Consider the following 24,678-nt stretch of genomic DNA (forward strand, 5'->3'; position numbering starts at 1 on the left):
TGCCAAGGACGTGGCAGTCAAGCCGTCATGCGCATAAAGCCCAAGGGCTGACAGAGTCCTTGGAGCACAAAGGAGGGGCAGCTCGTGCAGCTCGGTGGGTGGGGCAGGCAGGGAGGCTCGCTAAGTGGGTCCAGGCCATGCAAGCTGGGGGGGGGCAGCTCATCGAGCTTGCCCCTCCCTGGACAGAGATGGGTCCATCCATCCCTAGCAGCGAGTAAACATGCCACCCCTCCACCTGTTCGCCCTTGATGCAAATATATACACTAGCCCTCCCCGGCTCCGAACGGGCACCAAATGGGCAATGCCCTTGGCCGCTGCCCAAGGCCAGTGTCTTGGGCTTCTGTGGCCAGATATCCTCTTGCTGGGCTGATGCCTTCAAGCTGCAGGTGGAAACAATGCTGCTCGCAAGCAGCCTGAGGAGCAGGCAGGCACATGGAACAGGTAGGGGCTCACAGGCTGCAGCAGAAGATCACCAGAGTCCCTCCAAGGTGCATCAGTGCAAGTGATAAATTGTGGAAATCTGCCCCCAAAGTAAAAAAACCAGTTTGCAACTCCACAGAATCCACATGACTCAGAAAAAGGTGATCAGTTGCGGTATCCACAGGTCAGGTCATAGAAATCCGAAGCCGTTTGAATCTGTTATGGATTTCCCCAGCATTTCTAATGTCAATAGCTGCCAACTATCGATGAAGATTCCCCTAATGAAGTCAGGTGAAGAATGGTTTCCTCTTGATAACTGCACACATTTTGCAGTGATGGGAGAATCGTTGAAATTCTTTCAACTTTAATGCCATTGCCACCCTCTTTTGCAACCTGTTTTCGGAAAAGTTTTTTTTTAAGAGTTGTACATTTTTTAAGAGTTGTACATCTTGAGAAAGCTGTACATTTTGAGAAAGTTATATATTTTGAGAAAGTTGCACACTTTGAGAAAGTTGTGCATTTTGAGAAAGTTGTGCATTTTGAGAAAGTGGCACACTTTAAGAAAGTTCTGCATTTTGAGAAAGCTGTGAAGTTTTCAGGTCATTTTCCTAATGTGAAAACAAGTCTGAGAATTTGTGAACATTTGGGGAGAACACGCACTGCTGTTCCCATTCGGGGTTGCAAATTTTTGAGCACTTTGCAAACTGAAATGAAATTTCCATGCATCCCAAGTATTCAGCCTTCCCACTTCTCTGTGAGTTTTTCCTGCTATCGATGCTTCTATTCTGTAAAAACATTAAAAAAAATGGATTCTGTCTCACACATGCAAGGTTTTAAACCTGAACATATTTCAGATTTCCCTCATGTGTGGGTGTGTTTCCTGTGATCTACGTGTACATTCTGGGCAGGAAAAAAACGGTGGGTTCTCTCTCACACACACAAGGTTTTCAGTTGGAGCAGGGTGCCCGGGGGTGGGGTGGGGACTTTCTGCAACGATTTCTGGAGAGGAGGTTGGGCTAATCAGAGACCTTCTAGATAAAAGGGGCTGCAATTTTCCCCCTTCCTCCTCCATAGAGACAGGTGAGACGGAGAGACAGACAAGATCCTTTCCCTAAACCTTTCATCTGGAAAGAGAGGTAAGTGTCAGTGTATTGGAGGAGAGGTCAAAAAACATCTTTGATAGCAAGATGCATTTATGTGTATATTTAATTTAGGACATGCCTCATAAAATACATTTCTTGAGGCATTTTAAGATTTAAAACTTAAAATTTTAAGTTTAAAATTAAACTTATACCGATAAGTTTAAGTTTACCGATAAGTTTACCGATAAACTTATACCGATAAAATTAAACTTATACCGAGAATACTGATAAAATCACAATAGAAACAATCAAGAGTATAAACCTAATTTTAAAAAAAATGCCCAAATGGGTAAAACCACATCACAGAGACTAGAATAATGAAATTATTCAATGGAATAAGGTATATCTTATACGTGGCTACTCAAAGGTAAATCCTATTGTCCTGTTCAGTTCAGTGTCCTATGGGTGGGCTAGTATGTGGGATCAGTTTAAAACCAGAATAGATTCCCTTCGGGAAGTGTGAATAGCATTCTTATCACATATTTGATACTGAATATAAGCATTTGTCAAGCGGTGATTTTCCACTTGTCAAGCAGTGATTGTTCTACAACTCCCAGCACTCTCCAGCCAGCCATGGGAATGCTGATTGTGGGACGTTTTTCTGTCTAAACATGCATAGGGTTGCACCCTAAGTCAGTCTCCTGACTTGACAGCTGAAACCTTACATGTCTGATTTTGGAATCAAAAACCATATTTAGGGTATATTCAGAGATCAGCTGTCCCCTTCTCCTTTTGCCTTCAGTCTTTCCCAGCATCAGGGTCTTTTCCAGTGACTTTTCTCTTCGCATTAGGTGGCCAAAATATTTGAGCTTCAGCTTCTGTCTCTATCCTTCCAAAGAGCACTCAGGGTTGATTTCCTTTAGGATGGACTGATTTGACCTCCTTGCAGTCCAGGGGACTCGTAAGAGTCTTCTCCAGCACCACAGTTCGAAAGCATCAGTTCTTCGGCACTCAGCCTTCCTTATAGTCCAGCTCTCACAGCCATACGTTGCTACTGGGAAAATGCCAGCCTTATAAAGGTGCAAATTCTGAATATGGGCTACAAAGATTTGTAAGCATCTTCTGTAGAATTCTGCAGGTCTTCCAGATTGTCCTATCTTGTTGCTTTGTTTAAAGGAATGAATGTATTGTTGGTGGCCTTTCTTTAGGCGTGAGCAACTTCTAGGGGTCCAGAGGCAAATTATTCTCCCCCCCCCCCGAACCTGCCAGTGGCTGCTGGTATATCTACATTTCAGCTGCTTGATCAGAGCTAGGATCAGAAATAGATATATGTTCATACAATCGCAGCGTTAATTTGACAGGAATGCCAGGAAAACATGAACAGATAAAGAGAAGTCACATCTGTTACTGGGGATTGGCTACAGGTTGGCTTCCTTTCAGCCTCAGTTGTTGGGGACCAAGAGATGCAGGAGAAGAGAAAAGAAGACAGCAGCGGAAATACAACACAATAGACAAAAATGCAGTTAAACAAGAGTCCGCCGTGGAGATGCTTCGGTCTCCTGGGGTTGTATACAGCAGGATGCATCCAGTGTTTGTCTAACTGAGGTCTCATTCATTTTGATGGGTCTACTCTAAGCAAGGCTAACATTGGCTGCAATCCCTCCATGCAGACAATGCTCTTGACCTCGGTGGTGACCGTGACCTGGCTGTTCTCCCAGAGGACGTTCTCTGCTGCGCTGGATCTGGCCCTGGATGAAGCCTGGAGAGACTGGAAGGCTGTCCATGCTAAAGAATATCTTGAGGTGAGTTATGGGAGGGGGGCTGTGAGCCATTGAGCATAGACAGAGTTGGCGTGAGTGGAACACGAGCAGCCTGAAGATATATTCCTTAATATAGGTAGGCAACCTGGTGCCCTCGAAATGTTGGGGACTACAACTCACATGAGCCCCAGGCAGCATGGCCATTGGTCAGAGATTGTGGGAGTTGTAGTCCAAAAGATCCGGAGGGCACCAGTTACCTAACCCTTTGTGAATCAATCTGTCCATCCATCCATCCATCCATCCACCTATATTGTGCAGCTATCTGTCTGTCTCTCAGGCAACCCTCTCTCAAAGAGACTGGAGGTCAAGGAATGGTTTTGTTTGCAAGCCCTGGCAAGGGAAATCCCAGGCACTGCTCTCACAAGATTTCGCCAGTGCTGGAAGTTGTGGGAGGGTCTGGCAGGCTGCCAGAAATGGCCTACGGGTTGCACTTTTCGCACCCGTGTTCTTCCTATCTATTTCAGGCTACCTTCCTTGGTGCCCACCAAGACACCCGACTCCTCCCAATTTCTATTTTTAAAATATTTTTGTATTTTTTACTGGCAGCTGAGATTGCTTCAAGGCCTCTCCCTGCTGCCACCTGAATTTGTCATGAATGCCGCTGGGTGGGTCACTGGTCCTTTGTGACTAGTCATGCCCCACCCATGGCAGCCATTTTAGGGCAGGTTCCTACATTTCCAAATGTGCCCCAAAGGTTCCCTACTATGATCTATTTGGCACAGAAATCACTTTTGCCGGATCTGGCCAAGGCCCACTGAGGCTGCAATCCTGTTCATGTCCACACAAAAGTAAGTCCCACTAAGCTGAAGGGGCTTACTGCCAGGCAAGCTTGTATCTATGATTTCAGACTTGGGTGAGCAATAGCCAGCAATGGTCTGCCCTCTAACTCCAGCTGAATAGCATGTAACAAAACCCTTTGCATGCTCAGGGGCACTCTTCTTTCCAGGTGGAAATAAAAGTAGCCCTGGTGCATTCCAGTGAAGCCATATCCTGGCACTGACATCATCTGCTGGAGCTGAGCTCCTCTGCCTCGGGGCCTTGAAACCTGTTGCTCGATGGTGGTGGGAAGCCAGGGCATTTCCATTCTTAACCAGTCTTCTTCCTTGCAGGGAGAAGAGGCTTTCCGCAGAGCCATCTGGGAGGAAAATCTGCGGATGATTGAACAGCATAACCAGGAGGCTTCCCTGGGGAAACACACCTATGAGTTGGGCATGAACCACTTTGGAGACTGGGTAAGCACCCTCTGGGTCATTTCACAGAGAGTTTCCTTCAGTCCAACCACAACGGTTCTGTTAAGGGCTGGCCCAACACACGTTGCTGTTGGAGGCACAGAAAAACAGATGGCATCGTGTTCCACATATGAAAGCTGCCTGTACTAGCAGCTGAGTATGTCTTCAGCACTGGCTTTGCGAAGCTGTCCTCTAATGCAGGCTTAGCAGGAAGAGAGAAGGCCAAAGAGCCCAAACTAGGGCTATATGAGGATTATGTCCTGTTCAAAGCCCTGGACCCAGCCAGCCACCCGTCTTCTGCTTGATATTAACAGCTAGGGGTGGCGGGCGGGAAGGTGGAGGAAAGGATCAAGCCCGTGGCTGCAACGAGAGATTCCGGCATAGCATCTGCAACACACACTTCAAGAGTTTGTTCTGCCTCACATACATTCTCTCATTCACACACAGGGCCGGCCCTACCATTAGGCAGAGCGAGGCCGTTGCCTCAGGTGGCAGATGCAGGGAGGCAGCAGCAAGGTGGTGGAGGAGAGAGCTCTGTGCTCTGTGCTATGACCTCTCAGTTAGCCTGCTCCCTTCAGGTGGAGTGAAGGAACCTGGCCCATCCCCAAAGTTGAAGGAAGCTCCAACAGCCATTCCAGTTGGCTTCTGTACATGGGATGAGATGGGCACTATCTTGTCCTTTGCCTCATGCAGCAACATGTCTTGGGCTGTCCTTGGTCACACAACAACCTTGTTGAGCAGGCCAATGTTATCTCCAGTTTACAGATAAAAGGATAGGGAAAATTGTGGCCCTCCAGATGAGGCTCTCCTGCCACAAACCTACCCAGACACCATGGTCATCATCTAAGGCCCTCCACCGGGTTCCTCCTCCGCAGGTGGTTCGGAAGGCAGCTACAAGGGAGAGGCCCTTCTAGGTAGTGGCCCCCTGATTATCAAAACATCTCCCCAATGAGGCCCACCTGGCGCCAATTCTGTTACCTTTTCAGTGCCCAGTTAGGCATTTGGCAGCATATAAGGTTTTTAATCAAATCATGGGATTTCTTGTCATGGAATGTTAAAATAGTTTGGAGATATGTTTCTGTGTGTGTGTGCGCGTGCACACGCGCATGTTTTGCCTGTTTACATATTTGTATCGGGGGGGCTGGGGGCTCCAATGTCAGTGGGATAAGTTTCTATTCTGGGTTTTAGTTACCACCAGTAAGAAGGCCAAAGGAACTATCCAAGGTGCTGAACTCTATCCGCAAAATGGCTGCAGCACCTCGGATAGCTTCTTTAGACTTCAGAGGAATCTTTACCCCACCAAAATTGGAACCACCAGTCTCCCCTGCTTGGTATGTGAATCACTTTTATATGATGTACAATGTTGTATTTTAAGGTTTTTAATCCTTGTAAACTGCCCAGAGATTTTTGGCTATTGGGTAGTATAGAAATGTAATAAGTGAAATGAAATGTACTTGGACTGCGATGTCTGCCATCCATGAGGCTCGGTCGTGATTAGTGGGGCTGATGGGTCTTGGAATGCAATGACCTCTAGACAAGCATATGTTCCCCACCCCTGGCTTATTGAATCATGGCTCACCTTGGGCCACCTACGGAGGGAGTGACTGAGGCCATGGGGACCTCCGTTGTTCACAGCTCACTCTCTTCACCACTACACTATGCCACTTTTAAGGGGAAAGATATGATCCGACAGTGGAAGACCACTAACTTGGCTTTTCTCCCCAGACTAATGAAGAGTTTAACCAGAGGATGAATGGCTTGCGCCCAGACCTGGCCAAACAACTTGGCCGCAATGTGACCGTCTTCCAAGGATCAGCCAATCCAAAGGTTTCCAGTTCAGTGGACTGGCGGAATAAAGGTTCTGTCACCCCAGTGAAAGACCAGGCAAGTCCTGAACAAAGCAGACAGTAGGATGGAAAAGTAGATGGGCCTTCAGTAGTTGTGGGAGAAGTGGGAACTTCAGCAGAGCAGATGTAGCTTGTCATACTAATTCCCTCTTCAAAAGCTGCATTCTGTGATTTCTTGAGGCTCACTTGGGAAGCTAGTAGCATCTGACGGCAGTCAGAACAAGACAGGAAGAAAATAGGACCTTGGATAGCTCCAAGAGAGTCCAATGGCTGGAACTCTCTCCTCCTCGGACAATAGGAGGATGTTGTCTCAGCAGAGAGTGAAAAGCAACTGAAGCCTCATGTATGCTGACAGGACCTGTAGTGTGGTCAGCTCTGCCTCTCTCGGAGGACCTGATAGAATAGATAAAGGGCACTCACTGGATTTTGTAGACTGAGACTTCTGTCACGCTGAGGAGATGGAGGTTCTGCATCCTCTGTGGCATTGACTGTCCTATCCTATTGTACTGGTTATTGCATTCTCAAGAAACAATTGGTCCTATGTAAACGTGAGGCCTGGTGCATTTACTGGTAATAGCAAGTTCATGTAGGTGTGAATGTACCTTACATTTCCAGTACATTAATTACATTTTTAAACTTGATCATCTGCTTTTTGCAGTACCTCTGGGTCTATTGGCTTGGTTGGTATCTCATTTAAAGGGTTCCCCTCCTTATCACAGTCCGGCAAGGACTCATGGGCTGTGTTCATGCAAAATGCTAACTCACACTCAGTGGTTGAGTGTGGGTTGTTGCTGAAACAGTTGCACCAATTTAACTCCCAAAGTGCTTTGACACTTCACTTTTATCAAGGGAAAAACTCTGAGAGATTCTTTTGGAGGATTCCCTCTCCCTTCCTTCTGGAGGGAATCCTCCAAAAGAATCTCCAAGAGTTTTTCCCTTGATAAAGACTAAGTGTTCTCAGCACATTGGGAATTAAACTGGTGCAGCTGTTTCTTTTTTGACCTTGGTTTCCAGCCTTACAGCTGTTTTTTCTGGTCCCTATTGGCACTGTTGCTCATTGTTGAAATACACTGCCGGGAAACCTATGTTGGCTCAGCTGCCTTCCCTTGGGAACTGAGTTACTCACTCACTCAGTTACTCTTTGTAACTTGCCTAAGGCCCCTGAGCGTGTCTGTGGATCCTGCTTCAACTCTGCTCACTGGATCACACTCATTTCTTCTTCCTGCAGGGTTCATGTGGATCATGCTGGGCTTTCAGTGCCACCGGAGCCCTGGAAAGCTTGCATTTTAGGAAGAACGGCAAGCTGATTTCGCTGAGTGAACAAAACTTAGTCGACTGTGCCACAGTTCTGGGTACCAAGGGATGCGAGGGAGGATTACCTAGTTCAGCCTTTTACGCTGTGATCAATGAAGGGGGCATCAGTTCAGAGGAGGAGTACCCCTATGACGGACAGGTAACACATCAGCAGGTCTATAGAATTGTCCTCGGGTACCCTAACAGTCTGAGCTCCGCCTTCCTCTTCCTTTTCCTCCCTTTTCTTCTCGTTTTTTAAAGCTAGTTCCAAGCTGATAAGGCTGACATTTTGTTTTGTTTGTTTTATTAAACACAGTGTCAGGTATGAGAGGTAAAAACCACATTGCAGGGACTACAATAATAACATAGTAAAATGCTGAAATGTTTTTAAAAAATACTTTTAAGTCTTTAAAAGACTCTAAAAGCCTGGGAGAGCAGGAAAGTCTTAGCCTGGTGCTGAGAAGGTAGCAGTGTGAGCCCCAGCCAAGCTTCCCTTGGGACAGCCTTCCAGAACTGGGCGCCACCACTAAAAAAGCCTCCTGGCAATGGCATGGAGCAAAAGGAATATTTAGCGATGGGTTTTTGACCTTGCCAACTCCTAAGGAACCCCACAGTGCCCCTTCCTTGCTCAGAAAGTCACTGGACAATGAGCCCTTGCCTGAGGGCCCTGTTTGGACAACATACATCTTCTCCCCTCCACACCCCCAACACAAATCACGGTCACCATTTTTTTCTGCAGGATGGGAACGAATGCCGCTACAGCCCTGAGGATTCTGTTGCCACGTGTACCTCTGTAGTAAGCATCGAAACTGGGGAGGAGCAAGACTTGGAAGAAGCGGTGGCAGAGATTGGCCCGATTTCCGTTGGCGTGGATGCGAGGAGCTCACAGTTCCAGTTTTACAAGTCAGGTAAGGTGTTCTTGGTAGAGGGCAGAGGCCTCTATCTGTTGACCATGCCTGCGATTTTGGGGGGCCACCACCTACAAATGATAGTGAAAATGTGTGGACAACCACCCATGAGAGCAGGGAAGGGCTGTCGCTCGGTGGAAGAGCCCGTGTTCTTCATGAAGAAAGTCTCAGGTTCATTCCCTGGCATCTCTAGGTAGGGCTGGAAAGAACCCTGTCTGAGACCCTGGAGAGCCACAACTAATCAGGATAGAGAAAACTAAGCTAGGACGAAATCTATTTTGGTGCAACCTCGTTGCAAGCTTTTCATGCTGATAGGGTAGTAGCCACCCTCAGGACCTCTTCAGAAGGTCTTCTCTTGGTGCCCATACTGAATGAGGAGGCCTTTTCAGGCCTCCTTTCTACACAGGCAGCCTTTTCAGTGGTGGCTCCCCGGTTGTAGAATTCTCTTCTCAGAAAGGCTTGTCTGGCACCTACATTGTGGCCATCTGGGGAAAAGGTGAATGAAGACCTTTCTATTCTTCTAGGCTTTTGAGTCCTTCACTGTTAAAAGCTGCAGTAGTGAGTTTAAAGGCCTTTGCACTGCTCCTGGGTTTCATCGTGTTTTTTAATGTGGTTTTATTCTGTATTGGACGTCATGGTTTTTATGTTCTCTTTGACGAGGTTACTGTATTTTATGATTTTGACATTTTGTTTTGTCGACCTTGGCAAGAGCCAGAAGGAGGTGTTTCGGTGGGCAGGGAAGGGAGGAGACAAGAGGGGAGACGATATGAGCTACTCCGAGCCCCTCCCAGCTTCCTTCCCTCCCCTTCTGAAGCGACATTACTAGATGGGCCAAAAAGCCCAGCTAGTGAAAAATGCAGGGCAGGAGGGCAGGAAAGTGAAGATGCCTCCACTGCTGCTTTTGCCCTCCAAGATGCGGAAGCCTCCAAGGAAGCAATACATGGAGGTCTCGTATGGTTGCACCATAGATTATCATAGAATCGTAGCACTGAAGGCACCTATAAGGCCATCAAGTCCAAGCCCCTGCTCCATGCAGGAATCCAAGTCAGAGCATCCCTGAGAGGTGGCTGTCCAGAAATGCCTCCATCTGGGACAGCCCACCACCTCCCTGGGTCATGGGTTCTACTGTGCTATTGCTCTAATAGTCAGGAGGTTTTTCCGGAGGTTCAGCCAGAATCTGGCTTCCTGTCACTTGAGGTTGTTATTCCGTGTCCGGCAGTCTGGGATGATCAAGAAGAAATCCTGTCCCTTCTCTGCGTGTCAACCTTTCAGGTACTTGAAGAGCTCTATCCTATCTCCCCTCAGTCTTCTCTTCTCAAGGCTAAACATGCCCCATTCTTTCAGTCTCTCCTCATAGGGCTTTGTTTCCAGTCCCCTGATCATCCGTGTTGCCCTACTCTGAACCTTGTCCAGTTTCTCTGCATTCTTCTTAAATTGTGGTGCCCAGAACTGGACTCAGTACTCCAGGTGAGGCCTAACCAGTACTGAACAGAGGGGAACTAGTACTTCACACAATTTGGAAGCTATGCTTCTATTAATGCAGCCTAAAATAGCATTTGCTTTTTTTTCAACCACATCACACTGTTGGCTCATATTCAGCTTGTGATCTACAGTTCCAAGATCCATGGAATCTTTGAATTGGTCTTTGCTTGGAAAATCATCAGACTGGGCACCAGGCAAGCCTCCCCCCTCCATCCCAGGACAGCATGCCTCAATTGGGGTGCCACGACTGAAAAGGCCCAGGTCAACTTAGACAGCGGAAGAATGAGGAGAAGGGCTTGTGGCTCAACACTGGCCATCCTGCAAACGACATGTGCATGAACCACGACGTTTTTCTCTGTTTGCATCTTCCACCCAATCCCTGACCACCTGCTTTCCTCTCTGCCCAGGTGTCTTTTCCTGCAGCTGGGGCGGTGAGGTGAAATTGACTCATGCCGTGCTGGTGGTTGGCTATGACACCGAAGGAAATAAGGAAGAAAAGAAAAAAGATTACTGGCTCATAAAGAACAGGTCAGAAACAGGGAAGTGGATGGGTGGATGGCTAAGTAGTGGAAGCCAGACCACCCAGTGCCATATGCTCCAATACTTCTTTCTCCCTCCCTCCTTTAATTCCTTTCTTTTCCTTCCTTCCTTTCTTTCCATCTTTCTTTCTTGTTGTGCATGAAAATGAATGAACATTTTCATGTGTGGGGGGATTTTTTACCACCCACCCCCCCGAATGCTATGGAAAGTGGATGGAATCAACTTATGATTAAATACCTTGTGAAACTAAGGGCATTTCTGCAGGATGCATATATTGTGCGCTCACGATTCCTCACTCACAGTAGTTTACAGGTGCATTCCACAACATTGTTATCTATCTTCCAGGGCCTCTCCTGTGCTTTGCAACATATTTAGTGTTTTTTTCTAATGAAGGAAACTGGTATATCCATGAATGGCAGCATGAAACCTCCCTATATTTCTGCAATTCCACTAAACCACAGTACCGCCTCGGGCTTGTGTAATGGAACATATAGAAAGGCACAGAAAGAAAGAGAGAAAAACTGTGTAAAGGAGCCGCTCTTAATCCCACAAAGAATCCGGGAGCAGAAGCCTTGGTAAAGTGGTGAGCTAAAAGCCTTACGTAGAAAAGCCCTAATGCAGACCAGATATAACGTGATTCACAGACCCCTAGCTGCCAGTCAGTTCAAGATCTCAAGGTGAAAGGGTGAACTCAATCGTATCCCAGCTAAGATAAGATAATCTTATCCCAGCTTACCCTTGCCTCCATAATGTTCATATGTGGACCTAATGCACTCTGCATGTTTCTCCACCACAGCTGGTCTGAAAGTTGGGGTAACAAGGGCTACATGAAAATGGAGAGAGGACAAAACACCTGTGGCATAGCAGATTTAGCGAGCTACCCCATCCTGTAACCACCCAAGGGACGTGGAGCCTGTCTTTCAGAACTTCGCAAGCTTCAGCGTGATGGACTGCCAAGTCTTAACCTGCTTCCGCTTCTTCTGATGCTTCTGCCGGAGCTGAAAGGACATTCTAAAAAAAGGGAGGGGTTTTAAATTTGGCAAATGCTCCTGTGCACCTGATGACCCTTGGGCCTTCGGCAAAGGGCCCATGTATGTGGCATTTGTTTGAATGTTGGCAAAATTCCTCTGAGATTATCATTGATTCGGAATGCGAGAGCGGATTGCATCCATAGGAAATTTGTAGATGTTTTGCATGAATGATGTTGAGAACGATGAGGAGCTGCAAGGGTGAGTGCTGAACTAGATTCCTCCGGTTCAGTTCTGACCACAGCTGATGATTAATCTACTGACCAGTACACATGCACTGCTAACAATGATTGGTTCCAGACCTCCAAAGAAACTTGGGGATTGTAGTTCAGGGGTGCGTTGTTAAATAACACAGCTGGATTTGTACATTCCATTACGAACTGAAAGTTGTAAATGTAATGCTACCGAAGCTACTGTGTGACCAGGTTTTTAGGATTTCAGCCTATGGAAGACATCAGATGATATATTGTAAGGAATTTCCAACTCAGAATGTTAACAGTAGAATAGCTTTCGTTTCTTGTTCTGGTGGATGGTGATACGTCAGTGGCTAACCTGGTTTAAATGGGATGTGTTATTCATATTGATCAGATATTAAAATATCTGGATAATCAGAATATCAAATAGGGGAATGTTAATCAGGCACTGAAAGAGTCAAATAATGTTGCCAACAAAAGACTGTAGAGGTTACTTCAAACTGCAGATGGCTAATTTGATCCGGAATGGTAGAATGATCCAAATAAGGGTTTGGGGGAGACTTAGAAGAAGACCCCTAAAAGCCCTCACACTCATGTTTCAGAAGACCCCATACCTATATTCCAGAGCCCAGACCCATGAGCAAGAAGATGCTGAAACTGTGATTCTGTGCTAATTAATTTTATTGGATTATAATACCTCCCACTAAGACTTTAAAGGATTAGCTTTGAAAGAAGAGGAAAAAATGCAGCTGTCTGTTACAAAACCAAGTCTTTGGGTTTTTAGCTTTAACATTAAACCAAGTTTAATTCTTCCAAGCCTAGAGGAACCTAGTTAATGTTTTAGCTTAGAGTTTTACTAAGTAACACGCAGGAGGACGTAAAAGAGGGAGTTAGCAAGTTTAGCGTGTTTTAGATTACCTTTAAACCAAAAGAGAATGAAGGAGTGTGTTGAGGAGTCACATTATTCAAACAACAATGTTAGCAGCTCTGTTTCTTATTGTGCTTGCTGCATTTGTAGAGCCAACTTTGTCAGGTGCAATTCCTTTAGTTAATCTTATATTCATGTTACATTCTCTTTCACTGCTGATAATGTAATCCCAGAAAAAGCTTTTAACACTCATATAACCACTATGCTATCTTTTCCTAATTTTTGTGTTTTTCTTGAATAAAGCATGGAATGGATTTCACTTTATGTTTTAGTCTGTGGTGATGTTTGCCTGTTTGGACTTAGCTTGGTTTCCCACCAGGGTGTCTAGAACCCAATTGGTGTAGGTTCTGAAGTTAGACAGGACCAAAGTAACGTCTCTGTGTGTGTGTGTGTGTGTGTGTGTGCTGATCACATTCTGTTAGAGATCTCTAATCTCCATTCTTAGAACTACAGTTCTCAGGGGTTTAAAACCAATTTAAAGAGGCAAAGTCTGTAATGACCAGACTCAGTTTAAACCATATTTTACTTCCTGAGCCCTTGTACTCACCTTCCTCAGTTGTTCCTTCTGACTATAAGATTTAAACCATCATCCCCCTGTCCTGTATTTCCAAATTAGCAATAATTCTAGTGTAGTTCATGGAATCATAGAATCATAGAATAGTAGGGCTGGTACTCAGAAGGGGCCTATAAGCCCATTAAGTCCAACCCCTTGCTCAATGCAGAAATCCAAGTTCCTACCTGCAATAGCATTACCTGGCCACTAGTGGGATTAGCATCAGTTTTAGGCAACAAAGTGAGCTCAGTTTCACTCTTCTTTAAAATGGGCATACCCATCGACAGACAGACATTGAGAGAGGAACACATAACTGAATGTTCTTTGATGTATCAGTTTTTACTGTACAATTTGGCCAAACTTTGGGTGAGATCCCAATTTATGATGGCTCAGCACCACTAGCAGAAGTGAAATTCCTTACCCCCTCCTTCCCATGACAGCCCCTCCAGCCCCCTGAAAATGCTACACAGAGAGTCAGAAGACCCTGCTGAATGGGATGGGCTGTGTGGGGGGATGTGGGCATATTTCTATTTCGTCCATAAAACATTTGCCCAACCACCACATCAGTTCTCTAAATACATGAGACGTGGAAACATGAGTTAAGAGACTAACACGAAACATAGAACATGTGTGAACAAAACATGTAAGTGCAAGAGTAAAAACAAGGAAAGGGCTGTGTATGCCAACTAGGGATGTGCAACTCTGCAAAATGTGAGGTAGTCAAAGTTCTCCAACTTCCATCTTGATGTTCATTCTGACTCAAGTATCAGATTGCAAGATTTTTTTTCCTTTTTGCATGAAAACCTGTGCATATTTCCATGTGTATTTTTCCAAATGTGTGCATCAATTGTGCACATCTTTGAACTGTACACATTCTTCTCCCATTGATTAAATTTATTTATGTATTTAGTACATTTCTAATTAAACCCAATAACTAATGTTCTCTGGGCAGATTACAACCAGTTAAAAAACTCAAATGCCATATTCAAACACAGTTAAAAATATAAAATACAATACAAATATTTAAAAGAATAAAATCTAGATTAAAATATGGCAGTGTAATGCTTATTACTAGAGATATACCAGACTGATTTTGCTCTCTCTCTTTTTTAACTGAAGCTTGAGCAGTAAAGACATGCAGAGAATTTTGAACCTTCAAAAAAGTTCAGAGCTTGAGCTTTAACAGTCTCCTATCTGCACCAACAGGGCCTGAAAACATCCCATGTTTTCAACCTGAAACTTAAAGAAATGCTACATGATCTTTAAAAAAAGAATGTCCCAAGCAGTGCCTGATCTGATGATTCAGCAAGGCCCTTCTTCTGTAAGACTGATTTACACCCCATTGTAAAATCATTTATTTGAAAGGAAGCCCCACTGAGTTAATTTGATTTTTTTTCAATGAAGTTGTGTGAGTACTTAAAGTCAGGACTGCTGAGACTCACATTTAAAGGTGTGCTCAGCTGCCAACTCACACTTGCTACAATTCCCTGCATCCCCAAGTCAGATCACAGACTAGAGCCATAAAAGGGAATAAATAGTCATCGTCGCCACACTAATACAACAAGGGGCAGCATCTTATACTTTTAATTTGTTCTTTTTAAGCGCTGGGTGGGGGGGTTAAAGCTTTCCAGGTGAGGCTACTTCCGACTGTAGCTTTTACACAAAGGAGCAAAGCCTGCTGGGTCCAGGATCAGATTCCAGTGTTAGTTGTTGCTCCTCTTCCTTTGCTCCTCACTGTGTGGCAGTTGCACTACATAGCCTAGAGCATTGCCTGGAGAGAACATGCCCAGTTGCAATGGCTGAAGGTACCAGCACTCTAACTGTCCCCTTCCTTGCTGAGTGAGGATCTGATTGCCACCTGTAGAAGGCAAGCAGGGAGGGAGGCAACTATTGTGCTCTCAAGTGTTTATTTACTTCAGACATTACCCTGTTTGGGTACTGATTCAGAACATCTACTGCCTCACTTGGGTTTGATGAAAAGGAGAGACAGAGCTGGGTATCATCAGCATACTGATGGCACCTCAGTCCACATCCCTGGTTAACCTCACCCAGCAGTTTCATGTAGAAGTTAAATAGCATGGAGGATAGAACAGAACCGTGTGGAACCCAATAGCATAGCTGCCAAGGCACAGAGCAATAATGCTCCAGCACCACCTTCTTCTTCTTCTTTTGAAAATACTTTTTTTCTATTTTTCAACTTTATAAATGAAATAAACAATACCAACAACCTAAAGAGTTTCTTTATTTAACGCACGGGCTTAAGGCTGGAATCATTTCCAAAGAGCCCCAGTGGAGGTTGTTTATGGCATCTTCCTCCACATGTTGTCTGGATGACATTTCTGCAAAAGGCCTTAACTCTTGGAATCCTTCAACCAGTTCTCCTCTGTAGACCAATGTGATAGAAAATCAGGTTTGACTCTTAGATTGGCAACTGAATTAGCAGGGAGGACCCCAAAGTATTAGATTCCCTATATCTTTTTCCTTATTAAATGATCTCTACAATTGAGATCAGGTCTCAGCAAAATGATGTAGCATTTGGAAAGACAGATGCAACCCAAGAGACCAGCACCAGAGGCCAAGATAGAGAAGACCTCCACAGCCACCATGGACTTCCCTTTGATGCTCAGGTAGGTTAGAACAAAGGAACCCCAAACACTGCAAAACACCAGCGTGCTGAAGGTGATAAACTTGGCTTCGTTATAGCTGTCAGGCAATTTCCTTGCTAGGAAAGCCACCATGAAGCTAATGAGGGAAAGGAAACCCATGTAACACAGGATAGTGTGAAACGTGGTGGCTGAACCTCCATTACATTCCACTATGATCTGTCCAGCCAAAGAATGGAAGTCCAAGGTTGGCAGTGGGGGAGATGTTACCAGCCAGACAGCACAGATAACAGCTTGGATGAGGGGACAGGCCAGACCAGGCCGATGGAGTTAATCAGTTGTCCCCCCGACAGTTTTCTTGCCATGCTTCCTGGCTTGGTGGCCATGAAAGCCAGAACCACTCTACCAGTTTTTGCCAAGATGGAAGAAACAGCAACAGAGAAGGTGATGCCAAAAGCAGCTTGTCCGAGAAGACAAGTGACCTTTGTGGGTTGACCAAGGAACAGGAAGGAGCAGAGGAAGCAGAGCAGGAGGGAGACGAGGAGGACGTAGGTGAGGTCTCGGTTGTTGGCTTTGACAATTGGAATGTTGCAGTGTTTAATGAAGGTTGCCAGTACTTGAGATGTGATCAGAGAGAGGAAAAGAACAAAAGAAGCTAAAAGGATCCCCACTGTATCTTGATATGAAAGGAAGTTGATGATCTTGGGGATACAGTGGTCATGGTTCTTGTTTGGGTGTTGATCTTCTGGGCATGGGGTACAGCTGTCTGCATCTGGAAAGAACAACAGCTACTGAAATACCTCAAACATGACACAGATTTTTTTCGGTGGTGGCCAGTTCAGCGCACAAAGAAACAGATAGAATTGTCCATTCCCCATCTCTTTATACATCCAAGTGAACATGTTCCATTTGATTGCTCTCTTTCAGCTCTGGCAAGCTATTTCAAAAGAACCGTGTCTGAAAAGGTACTAAATGCTTTTAAAAATGATGGCCACCTCTGTGTTTTTGGGATTGGGGTATTTTGCCCCAATTGTTACAAGGCTGACTGAGCACCTGGGCAGGTCAGTGTACTGCCCAAATAACTTCATGCTTGATGAGAAAACAACTGGGATTGGGAGGATGGTCTCTAAAATGTGTGCATGAATGCTGAGCCAATGCAAATGTGGAAGAAAATCCAGCAGATAATGCACTGGAGAGTTCTGGCCAGGGATGCCAGAGAAATCCACAGTGAATTCAAATGAGTTCAGATTTCTATGAATCCGACCTGCAGACTCTGAAGCGGACTGGCGTTTATTTTTAGGTGCTTAGATTCCATGGACTTGTGGACCAGGTTTTTACTGGGGGGGCGGGGGGAGGTTGCAGAGATTCACACTTGCACTAATGTGCATTCGTGCTAATTCACACTTGTGCTACAGCACACTTGTGCGAGTGGAACAAAACTCCCTTACATCCCTAAAAAAATCTGATTCCACCATTGAGTGGGTGACAGAACAAAATAGCCCTGACAATCTTCAAAACACAGATGGAACAGATTTCACAAAATCTGTACATCCATAGTTCTGGCATATATGTATTAATGAATTACTGACCATTTATTATTCTTTTTCTCTGTCTCTGCCTCTGCCTCTGTCTCATTTAAATAGAAGATGTCTTCAGTAAACTTAACTATAATGCTTTGCAAACAGGTCAAACTACAGAGGTATGCAAACCAACATTTGCAGAATCTCTTCCTGATCTGTGATCTGGCCTTTCCCTGTCCCATCTTGTTCTGGCATGTTCTGCACTTTAATACAACTCTCAAATTTTGGGGAACCTGAATTGTTCGAAAAGGCCCCTTCTGGACAATGGACACATTCATAGCAGCAATCTGGCTTCTCCTCTGGAACTTTTCTCCGGCACCCTGGAGAGCACCTCTCCACACACCTTGCACAAGGTGACTTCTGAAAGGGGAAACAGGAAGAGCTGATGTTTTCCCACATGATGGAAATTCTCCTAAACAGGACTTGGAGTTAGGAATTGGAATTTGCCATTGCAGCATGGACAGGAGACACCAGCTTGGAGGGTCAAACAGGATGTCAGTAGATTATTTAGAACTGTCATACCAATGGCTCACACGGAATGTCTAGTGCTTGGGTGAAAGGAATTGGAATGTTGGAAACTGCTGTGTCCTGAGTCAGAACCTTGGGCCATTAGTCTCAGAATCATGGTGGCTCACAGCATCTCCCCAGGATTTCCAGCAGGATTCCCTTTTCTAGCCTTCCTAGAATGGCCAGGGATTGAATCTGGGCCCTTCTGGGTGCAAAGCGGGTACATTACCATGGAACACTGGCCCTGTTCTGGACTAAACAGACCTTTGGTCTCCTCTAGAAAGACATCTGACATTATCAGGGGACGCAAATGCTATATTTTCGTTTATTTGTTATGATATATTTGTTACGTTCGTAATCCATCCAATAACTAAAGTTAGCAGATATCATGGGACTGATTTCTGACACTGTTATAGGGTTTTGAATTGTTCCTTCAACTAAGCCTTGGGCCTACAGCTGTCATGGAGCTATAAGATTTCTGAAGAGTGTAACCATTAAGCTGTACCCTGAGATTTGCGACAATAAATAATCTTACTGACTTGGGTATCCTGTGTCAGAATGCCAGAGTATGGGCCAGAAGGATTGGGCCCATGACAGGACACTATATACAACATTAAGGGTGCAATCCTACACATGTTTAGACAGGAAAAAAAAGCCGTGCACAGCTGTCTGCAGAATGCTGGTAGTTGTAGGACTTCTTTCTGTCTAAACACAGATAGGATGTGCCCTAAAAGAAAAATATAAAAATAGGCAGATAATTGCAATCTAACATGTAAAATGCTTCAGAAAAAAAGAAAGGTCTCCTCCTGGCACTGAAAAGATAACCAAGTGCCCTTTTGGGGGGCATCCCATAACTGGGGTGCCACAACTGAGAAGGCCCTCCTTCACTGTTTTAGGCACCTGCCTATCTTGTTTCAGCAGGGGCAATCAGAGGAGGGCCTCTAAAAATGATGCAAGTCTCTGAGAAGATATTCCTTTGATGTTCTTGAGTTCCCCATGACCCTGGAACATTCATTTCAACTCCACCTTTGTAGTCCACATGATTGCATCAGAGCGAATGGTGAAGTCTTGCCCTGGGAGAGCATCAGGATTCAGCCATCCAACTTTCACTGGTAGAAGAGATTGATTTGGGAAGAAGACCCAGTTCACAATAACTGAACCCAGTCCTCATAACCAGAGGACACCTCGCCATTTTTATTGAAAGAGACTTCATCTCCAGCACTGTTGTTAAATTGGATGTTCCTCAAAGAGGCAAGAATCTGAAATGAAAGAGATGCTAAGAAAACTGAGTGACTGCCTGTAACTGTGACTGATGTCTGGTTTCTTTCAGTGCACTGTCCTCGTTCGCACAACACAATAAGCCACAGTGGGTTTTCACCATGGGTTGTTTCAGGTTAGCTTGTTGTGATGTCTGGTCCTGGAGCAGTTTTTTCATCATGAGTTGTTTTCCACGAACAAGCCACCCTGAGAACCCATGGCTTGTTGTTGGGTTGTTCAGCGTGGCTTGTTTTCAATGGTGGTGTCTCATGACCTTGGAACCTGGCTCTGCAATCCTTCCTCATCCCTTGTCTGTGCCCTCCACCCATGATCTTAAAGATCAAGGAAGGGGACACCGGAGAGTGTCCCGAATGTGTTCACAACTTTTTCTAAATTATCATCATCATCATCTTGGTCTTGTGCAAGTGCACACATTCAAAAGTCCACGGCTATGAAATTTGTGTAATTTTCTCTTCCACTTTACTGCTCTGCCTTGACATTTGTGTATTGAGATGTGTGTATCTTTACTTATTCCCATCACTGCTCTGTAACCCATATGTATATCTGACAGCTAACAATAGAGACCAGTGGAGGGAAGCAACAAGGATGAAGGGTGGGGCGAACCAAAAAAAGCTGGTGGCTACAGGAGAAGGAGCTTTTCAGGCAGGTGTAATTACTTTGGTAGTAAGTAAAGCCGCCTTAAAAAAAAAAGGAGCCCTAGCAAGGCAAGTGCCAAAGTGGTGGTTGAAATTGACAAGGACATTGACAAGAGGGGGATATCAATATGCTAAGCCAAATAGAAGACAGGTGGTCTTGCATTCCTGGGCACTTGCACAAGATCCCGAATTTTAAAAAGAGAAAAAGAAAGTTTGCAAATGTGTTACCACATACATAAGTGCTCAGGAAATTATATGCATTTGGCGATCTGATGTGAAACAAGGGGAGCTTCTCTCATGAGCTGGCATCCCCTGCAGACCAGTTGCAGAAAGGATGATGAACAAGGAAATGAGGACCTGAGGATGTCTGCAGCAAAGGCACTTGGTATACATGCCGAGAGGGGGCAGGGGGACTAAGGGGGAAGCAATCCATGGCAAAGCAGAGTGAGCCTGGTCATCTGTCAGGAGTAATGTGGGTTCTTGAATGAACAACCGAACCACAGTGGCTTATCTTCAGGATGGCTTAGCATGATGTCCAAACTCGCCCACTGTGATAACCATCAAGTTAAGAGATTGCTTTTCCCGCTTCACTCTGTTGTTTACTTTAATGCCTACAGATGCTTCTTCACTGGGTACAGCTAGAACATGCCTGTCCAGTGATGTGGCTATTTTGCCTGCTGTCTACTTGCTACAAATTGCTATCCTATATTTGAGTGGGAGGTGATGAAAGTTGGCAGAGGGACAGACATTTGAGATTCTACAGCTGGGTGGCAAGAAGGAACATGGGATGGGGACGTGACTGCTGTTTGCTTCTGCAGACTGATACTGCTTTACAGACTATTGCTGTGTGTCGTGGTGGGCTTGCTTGATTCCCCCACTCCTCACTATCCATGTTAGTAAACAGATAATTATAACAAAAGTATTAGAAGCCTCCTCTGCTCTTGACTCCCTTCATAATGCTCTTTAAGGGACATGGTGGCCATGGAAGAATATCCATGGGCAATGTCTTTCTTAGGATCTTCAGAATGGAGTAACAGCTCTGCATTTGCTTCCAGGATCAGATCAGGCCATTTTTTAATAAGGTTGCCAGTTCTGAAGGAGGACGTTACCTGCCATGGCTGAATATTCAGAAGCCTCTTGCCTTCCCCTGTCATTGAATTTTTGGATCCAGATGCAATCCATGTGCCACAGAATAAACGGCATTGTAGGTGCTATAGCTTCGACTGGTCGTGCTCATTTCGAACATGGGGGCTGGCAGATCCTCAAGCTTTTCCTCCCCAGTACAGTTTCTTGTTTGAAGTCTTTGGCCTGATTTCAGAAACTGACAGCCAAATGCCCTTTCCCACCAGTTACAGAGAAAGACGTCTCCGTGTGGTTGGAATGGACCTAGAGCCTGGAGAAAATGCTTGAATTCTGGCACATCCCCTTTGTGGACTCTGAAGTGCAAAGCACCATGGAAGGCTTTTAGATGTTGCCTGTCAGACTGGATTCCCATAACAGCAATTTCCCAATGGGATGTCAGTATCCAAACCTTCTGAAGTGGGAGCTTGGCTTGTTTTTCATAAGCAGCTGATAACTTTGTAAAATCTTGTATAATGCTAGTGTCCCCAAAGAAAATCATCATCACTTGGGTCTCAAGCCAAGGATTAGTTGTTGTTGTTCAGTCGTTCAGTCATGTCCGACTCTTCTTGACCCCATGGACCATAGCACGCTAGGCCTTCCTGTCCTGCGCTCTCTCCCGGAGCGTGCTCAAGTCCATATTCATTGCATCGGTGATGCTATCTAGCCATCTCATCCTCTGCCGTCCCCTTCTCCTTTTGCCTTCAGTCTTAACCAGCATCAGGGTCTTTTCCAGGGAGTTTTCTCTTTGCATTAGGTGGCCAAAATATTTGAGCTTCAGCTTCAGTCTCTGTCCTTCCAATGAGCACTCAGGGTTGATTTCCTTTAGGATGGACTGATTGGACCTCCTTGCAGTCCAGGGGACTCGTAAGAGTCTTCTCCAGCACCACAGTTCGAAAGCATCAATTCTTCGGCGCTCAGCCTTCCTTATAGTCCAGCTCTCACAGCCATACATTACTACTGGGAAAACCATAGCTTTGATTAGACGGACCTTTGTCGGCAAGGTGATGTCTCTGCTTCTAACTATGCTGTCTATGTGTGCCATAGCTTTCCTCCCAAGGAGCAAGCATCTTTTAATTTCATGGCTACAGTCACCGTCTGCCATGATCTTGGAGCCCAAGAAAATAACATCTGGCACTGCTTCCATTTCTTCCCCTTCTATATGCCAGGAAGGGATGGGGCCAGATGCCATGATCTTCGTTTTTTTAATGTTGAGTTTCAAACCAGCTTTTGCACTCTCCTCTTTCACCCTCAGCAAGAGGCTCTTTAGATCCTCTTCGCTTTCTGCCATTATGGTGGTATCGTCTGCGTAGCTGAGGTTGTTGATAATTCTCCCGGCAATCTTAATTCCGACCTGTGATTCATCCAACCTGGCATTTCTCATGACGTACTCTGCATATAAGTTAAATAAGCAGGGCAACAATACGCAGCCTTGTCGTACTCCTTTCCCAATTTTGAACCAATCGGATTAGGAATACTGTTAAATAATGCTAGAAGCTGGAGGAACAGTTGATTGAGCATTTCGGTGAAGGCCACACAGATGTCATTCTGCTTGAACATTGGTGTTAGTGTCTGGATGAAATCTTCACCACTGCCATCCTGGAAGCAAACAGACCAACCCAGTTCCAGTGGAAATGCAGGAGCAGCTGGACTAAGCCCACATATTGAGAAATTTCATTGGGATCAATCCGGTGGAAGGAAGGAAATTCCATTTTCTCCCTCTGAGTAGGGTCAAACATGCCGTAAGCAAGCTGAAGGAAGGAATTTCCAGGGGGGTTAATCTTCTGTAGCAAAAACAACCAAGACTTTGGGGCACTTTAAAGATGAACACATTCATTACAAATCAAACAGCTTTAATATACATAATTCTTAGAAGTCTTCACAGTATGCTATGGACTTCCTCATTCTCAAATATGAGGATTGTGTGTGTGTGTGTGTGTGTGTGTGTCCCCAGTTTCTGGCTATGTGTATCTTTGCTGCTATGAATAAATTAATTTCTAATGCCAAATCAGGTTTGAGAAGCGTATTCTTCAAATAACATAGTATAACCACTGTAGGATCTACTGGTTAACAGTGGCCTGTAATCTCTTCAATAATCCTAACAACCTTCCTCCAGAGTTGCTTTATAACTGAATATGTCTCAAAAATATGAAACATATCAGCATGTGATACAGAGTTTCACCAACACACATCAGGTCACATATCATATATTAAAGATATTATATGAGAGCAAGATACCATTGATACTGAACTTGATAAAAATTATTCCTTTCAGTCAACTGTAGCTGTAAATCTAAATGGAACATTTTTATAAATCCACACCCATTTACTCTATGGAACAGATTGAACGATATTTCTCTCCCATTTTTCCTTAAAATTGTAATTTCCATCTTGTATATTTAGGGTACAATTCTATGGGCTGTGCCCTCGATGCTCATAAGCCCCTGAACGTGGAGGATTATGGGCATCTATGCAGGGTGGGTGGAGCGGTGGAAGCAATTTTGCTCCCCATCCTCAAACCCTGCATTTTCACTAGATGGCCTTTTTTGCTCATCTAATGGAAGTGTTTCAGAATGGGAGGGACGGAGGGTGGAGCTGCCTGGGTATAGCTCGTATCCTGGCTTCTCCAGTCTCCTCCCTGCCCCACAAACTGAAACACCCTCTTTTCACTGAAACACAGCTCCAAGGTCAGAGTGGAGGCAAGTGGAAAGGGAAGGGTTGGGCAGCAAGAAGGAAAGATTGATCCGATGTTCCTGGAAATCAGGAGGAGGAGACACTTGGGCACCAAAGCTGGCAGAGCTATACAACCTACCCCCTTATACTTGGAAGAACAGCCTATATAGACTGGGGATCCTATATCCATTTGGGGAGGAACCAAGAACCCCTAGGCTGCTGAGCCAAAAGGTGGAGATGGTGGCAAGTTGGAAGAGACAGGCTCCTAGCTGAAAAGCAGAGAACCACAGCAGAAGGAGTGAATTGCCTTTGGGCTAGCCAGAGGGACAGAACCTGAGAGGCAGGAACCACACTTGTTAATGGGTTTGAAGAGGTTCTGTGCCTTGATAATATATCACAAAGGTGACATGATATGGCCTTTTAATAATCAAGCCAGTGCTGTAACTAGGTTGGGATTTAAAAAAACCATTTCCAATAAACCAGACTGGCCTTTCCTGTATTATGGAACCCATGGCTCATGGTGGTTTGACATGCCTCCTCCTAGTGGCACAATTAACACTATATCAGTTAATTAAACTGATGAAGGCTTAATCAGACACCTCTGAAGTGTGTCCCACCTCCAAGCTCCTTCTGTTTACATCTAGGACACCTGGGCTGAAACCATTGCTACACTGCATGAAAATGTGTCCCAATACATAAAACACTGATGCATTTTATATGGGGGGGTCTTTCCCCATTCCCTGGAGAGTAGATGTTTTAGCTGGTGGCAGCAAGAACATCTAGGAGTCTAGTGGCACTTTCTTTGTGAGTCTTTAAAATGTTGCAAGGCTCTTTGTTGTTTCTTCCAATCCAAACCCTTTTCTTACACAAAAGAGACGCTGCTGGCTGGGATTAGTCACACAATATCTTCCAGAGACTCCTGACTACCACCAGAATCATCACATGGAAAGTTAGCCAAG

The 24,678-nt window shown here is 45.1% G+C and overlaps 1 protein-coding gene across 2 annotated transcripts; it reads left to right on the forward strand.

The window, feature by feature from the left end:
• The first annotated feature begins 1,486 nt into the window (after positions 1-1,486).
• Positions 1,487-13,030, forward strand: LOC146333535 (procathepsin L-like). Of its 2 annotated transcripts, XM_084826213.1 has the most exons (8): positions 1,487-1,556; positions 3,173-3,304; positions 4,432-4,554; positions 6,277-6,435; positions 7,627-7,851; positions 8,431-8,599; positions 10,489-10,609; positions 11,418-13,030. In XM_084826213.1, the coding sequence occupies exons 2-8, from the start codon at positions 3,176-3,178 to the stop codon at positions 11,512-11,514; spliced, it is 1,023 nt and encodes a 340-aa protein (XP_084682339.1). In that variant the 5' UTR covers positions 1,487-1,556; positions 3,173-3,175; the 3' UTR covers positions 11,515-13,030. The 2 variants fall into 2 exon arrangements, with proteins under 2 accessions (XP_084682339.1, XP_084682338.1); XM_084826212.1 differs by lacking the exon at positions 1,487-1,556 and having other exon boundaries at positions 3,167-3,304.
• Positions 13,031-24,678: the final 11,648 nt, after the last annotated feature.

The sequence above is a fragment of the Heloderma suspectum genome, chromosome Z (genome assembly GCF_057233095.1).
Source record: "Heloderma suspectum isolate Gila_16-S chromosome Z, 16-S_ref, whole genome shotgun sequence".
Lineage (NCBI taxonomy): Eukaryota > Metazoa > Chordata > Lepidosauria > Squamata > Helodermatidae > Heloderma > Heloderma suspectum.

Bases quoted from the DNA above. Each gene is read 5' to 3' on its own strand.
- LOC146333535 (XM_084826212.1), top strand. From the start codon at position 3,167: ATGCAGACAATGCTCTTGACCTCGGTGGTGACCGTGACCTGGCTGTTC. The intron at 4,555-6,276 runs GTAAGCACCCTC...TTTTCTCCCCAG, and splicing joins TGAACCACTTTGGAGACTGG to ACTAATGAAGAGTTTAACCA. The intron at 8,600-10,488 runs GTAAGGTGTTCT...CTCTCTGCCCAG, and splicing joins GTTCCAGTTTTACAAGTCAG to GTGTCTTTTCCTGCAGCTGG.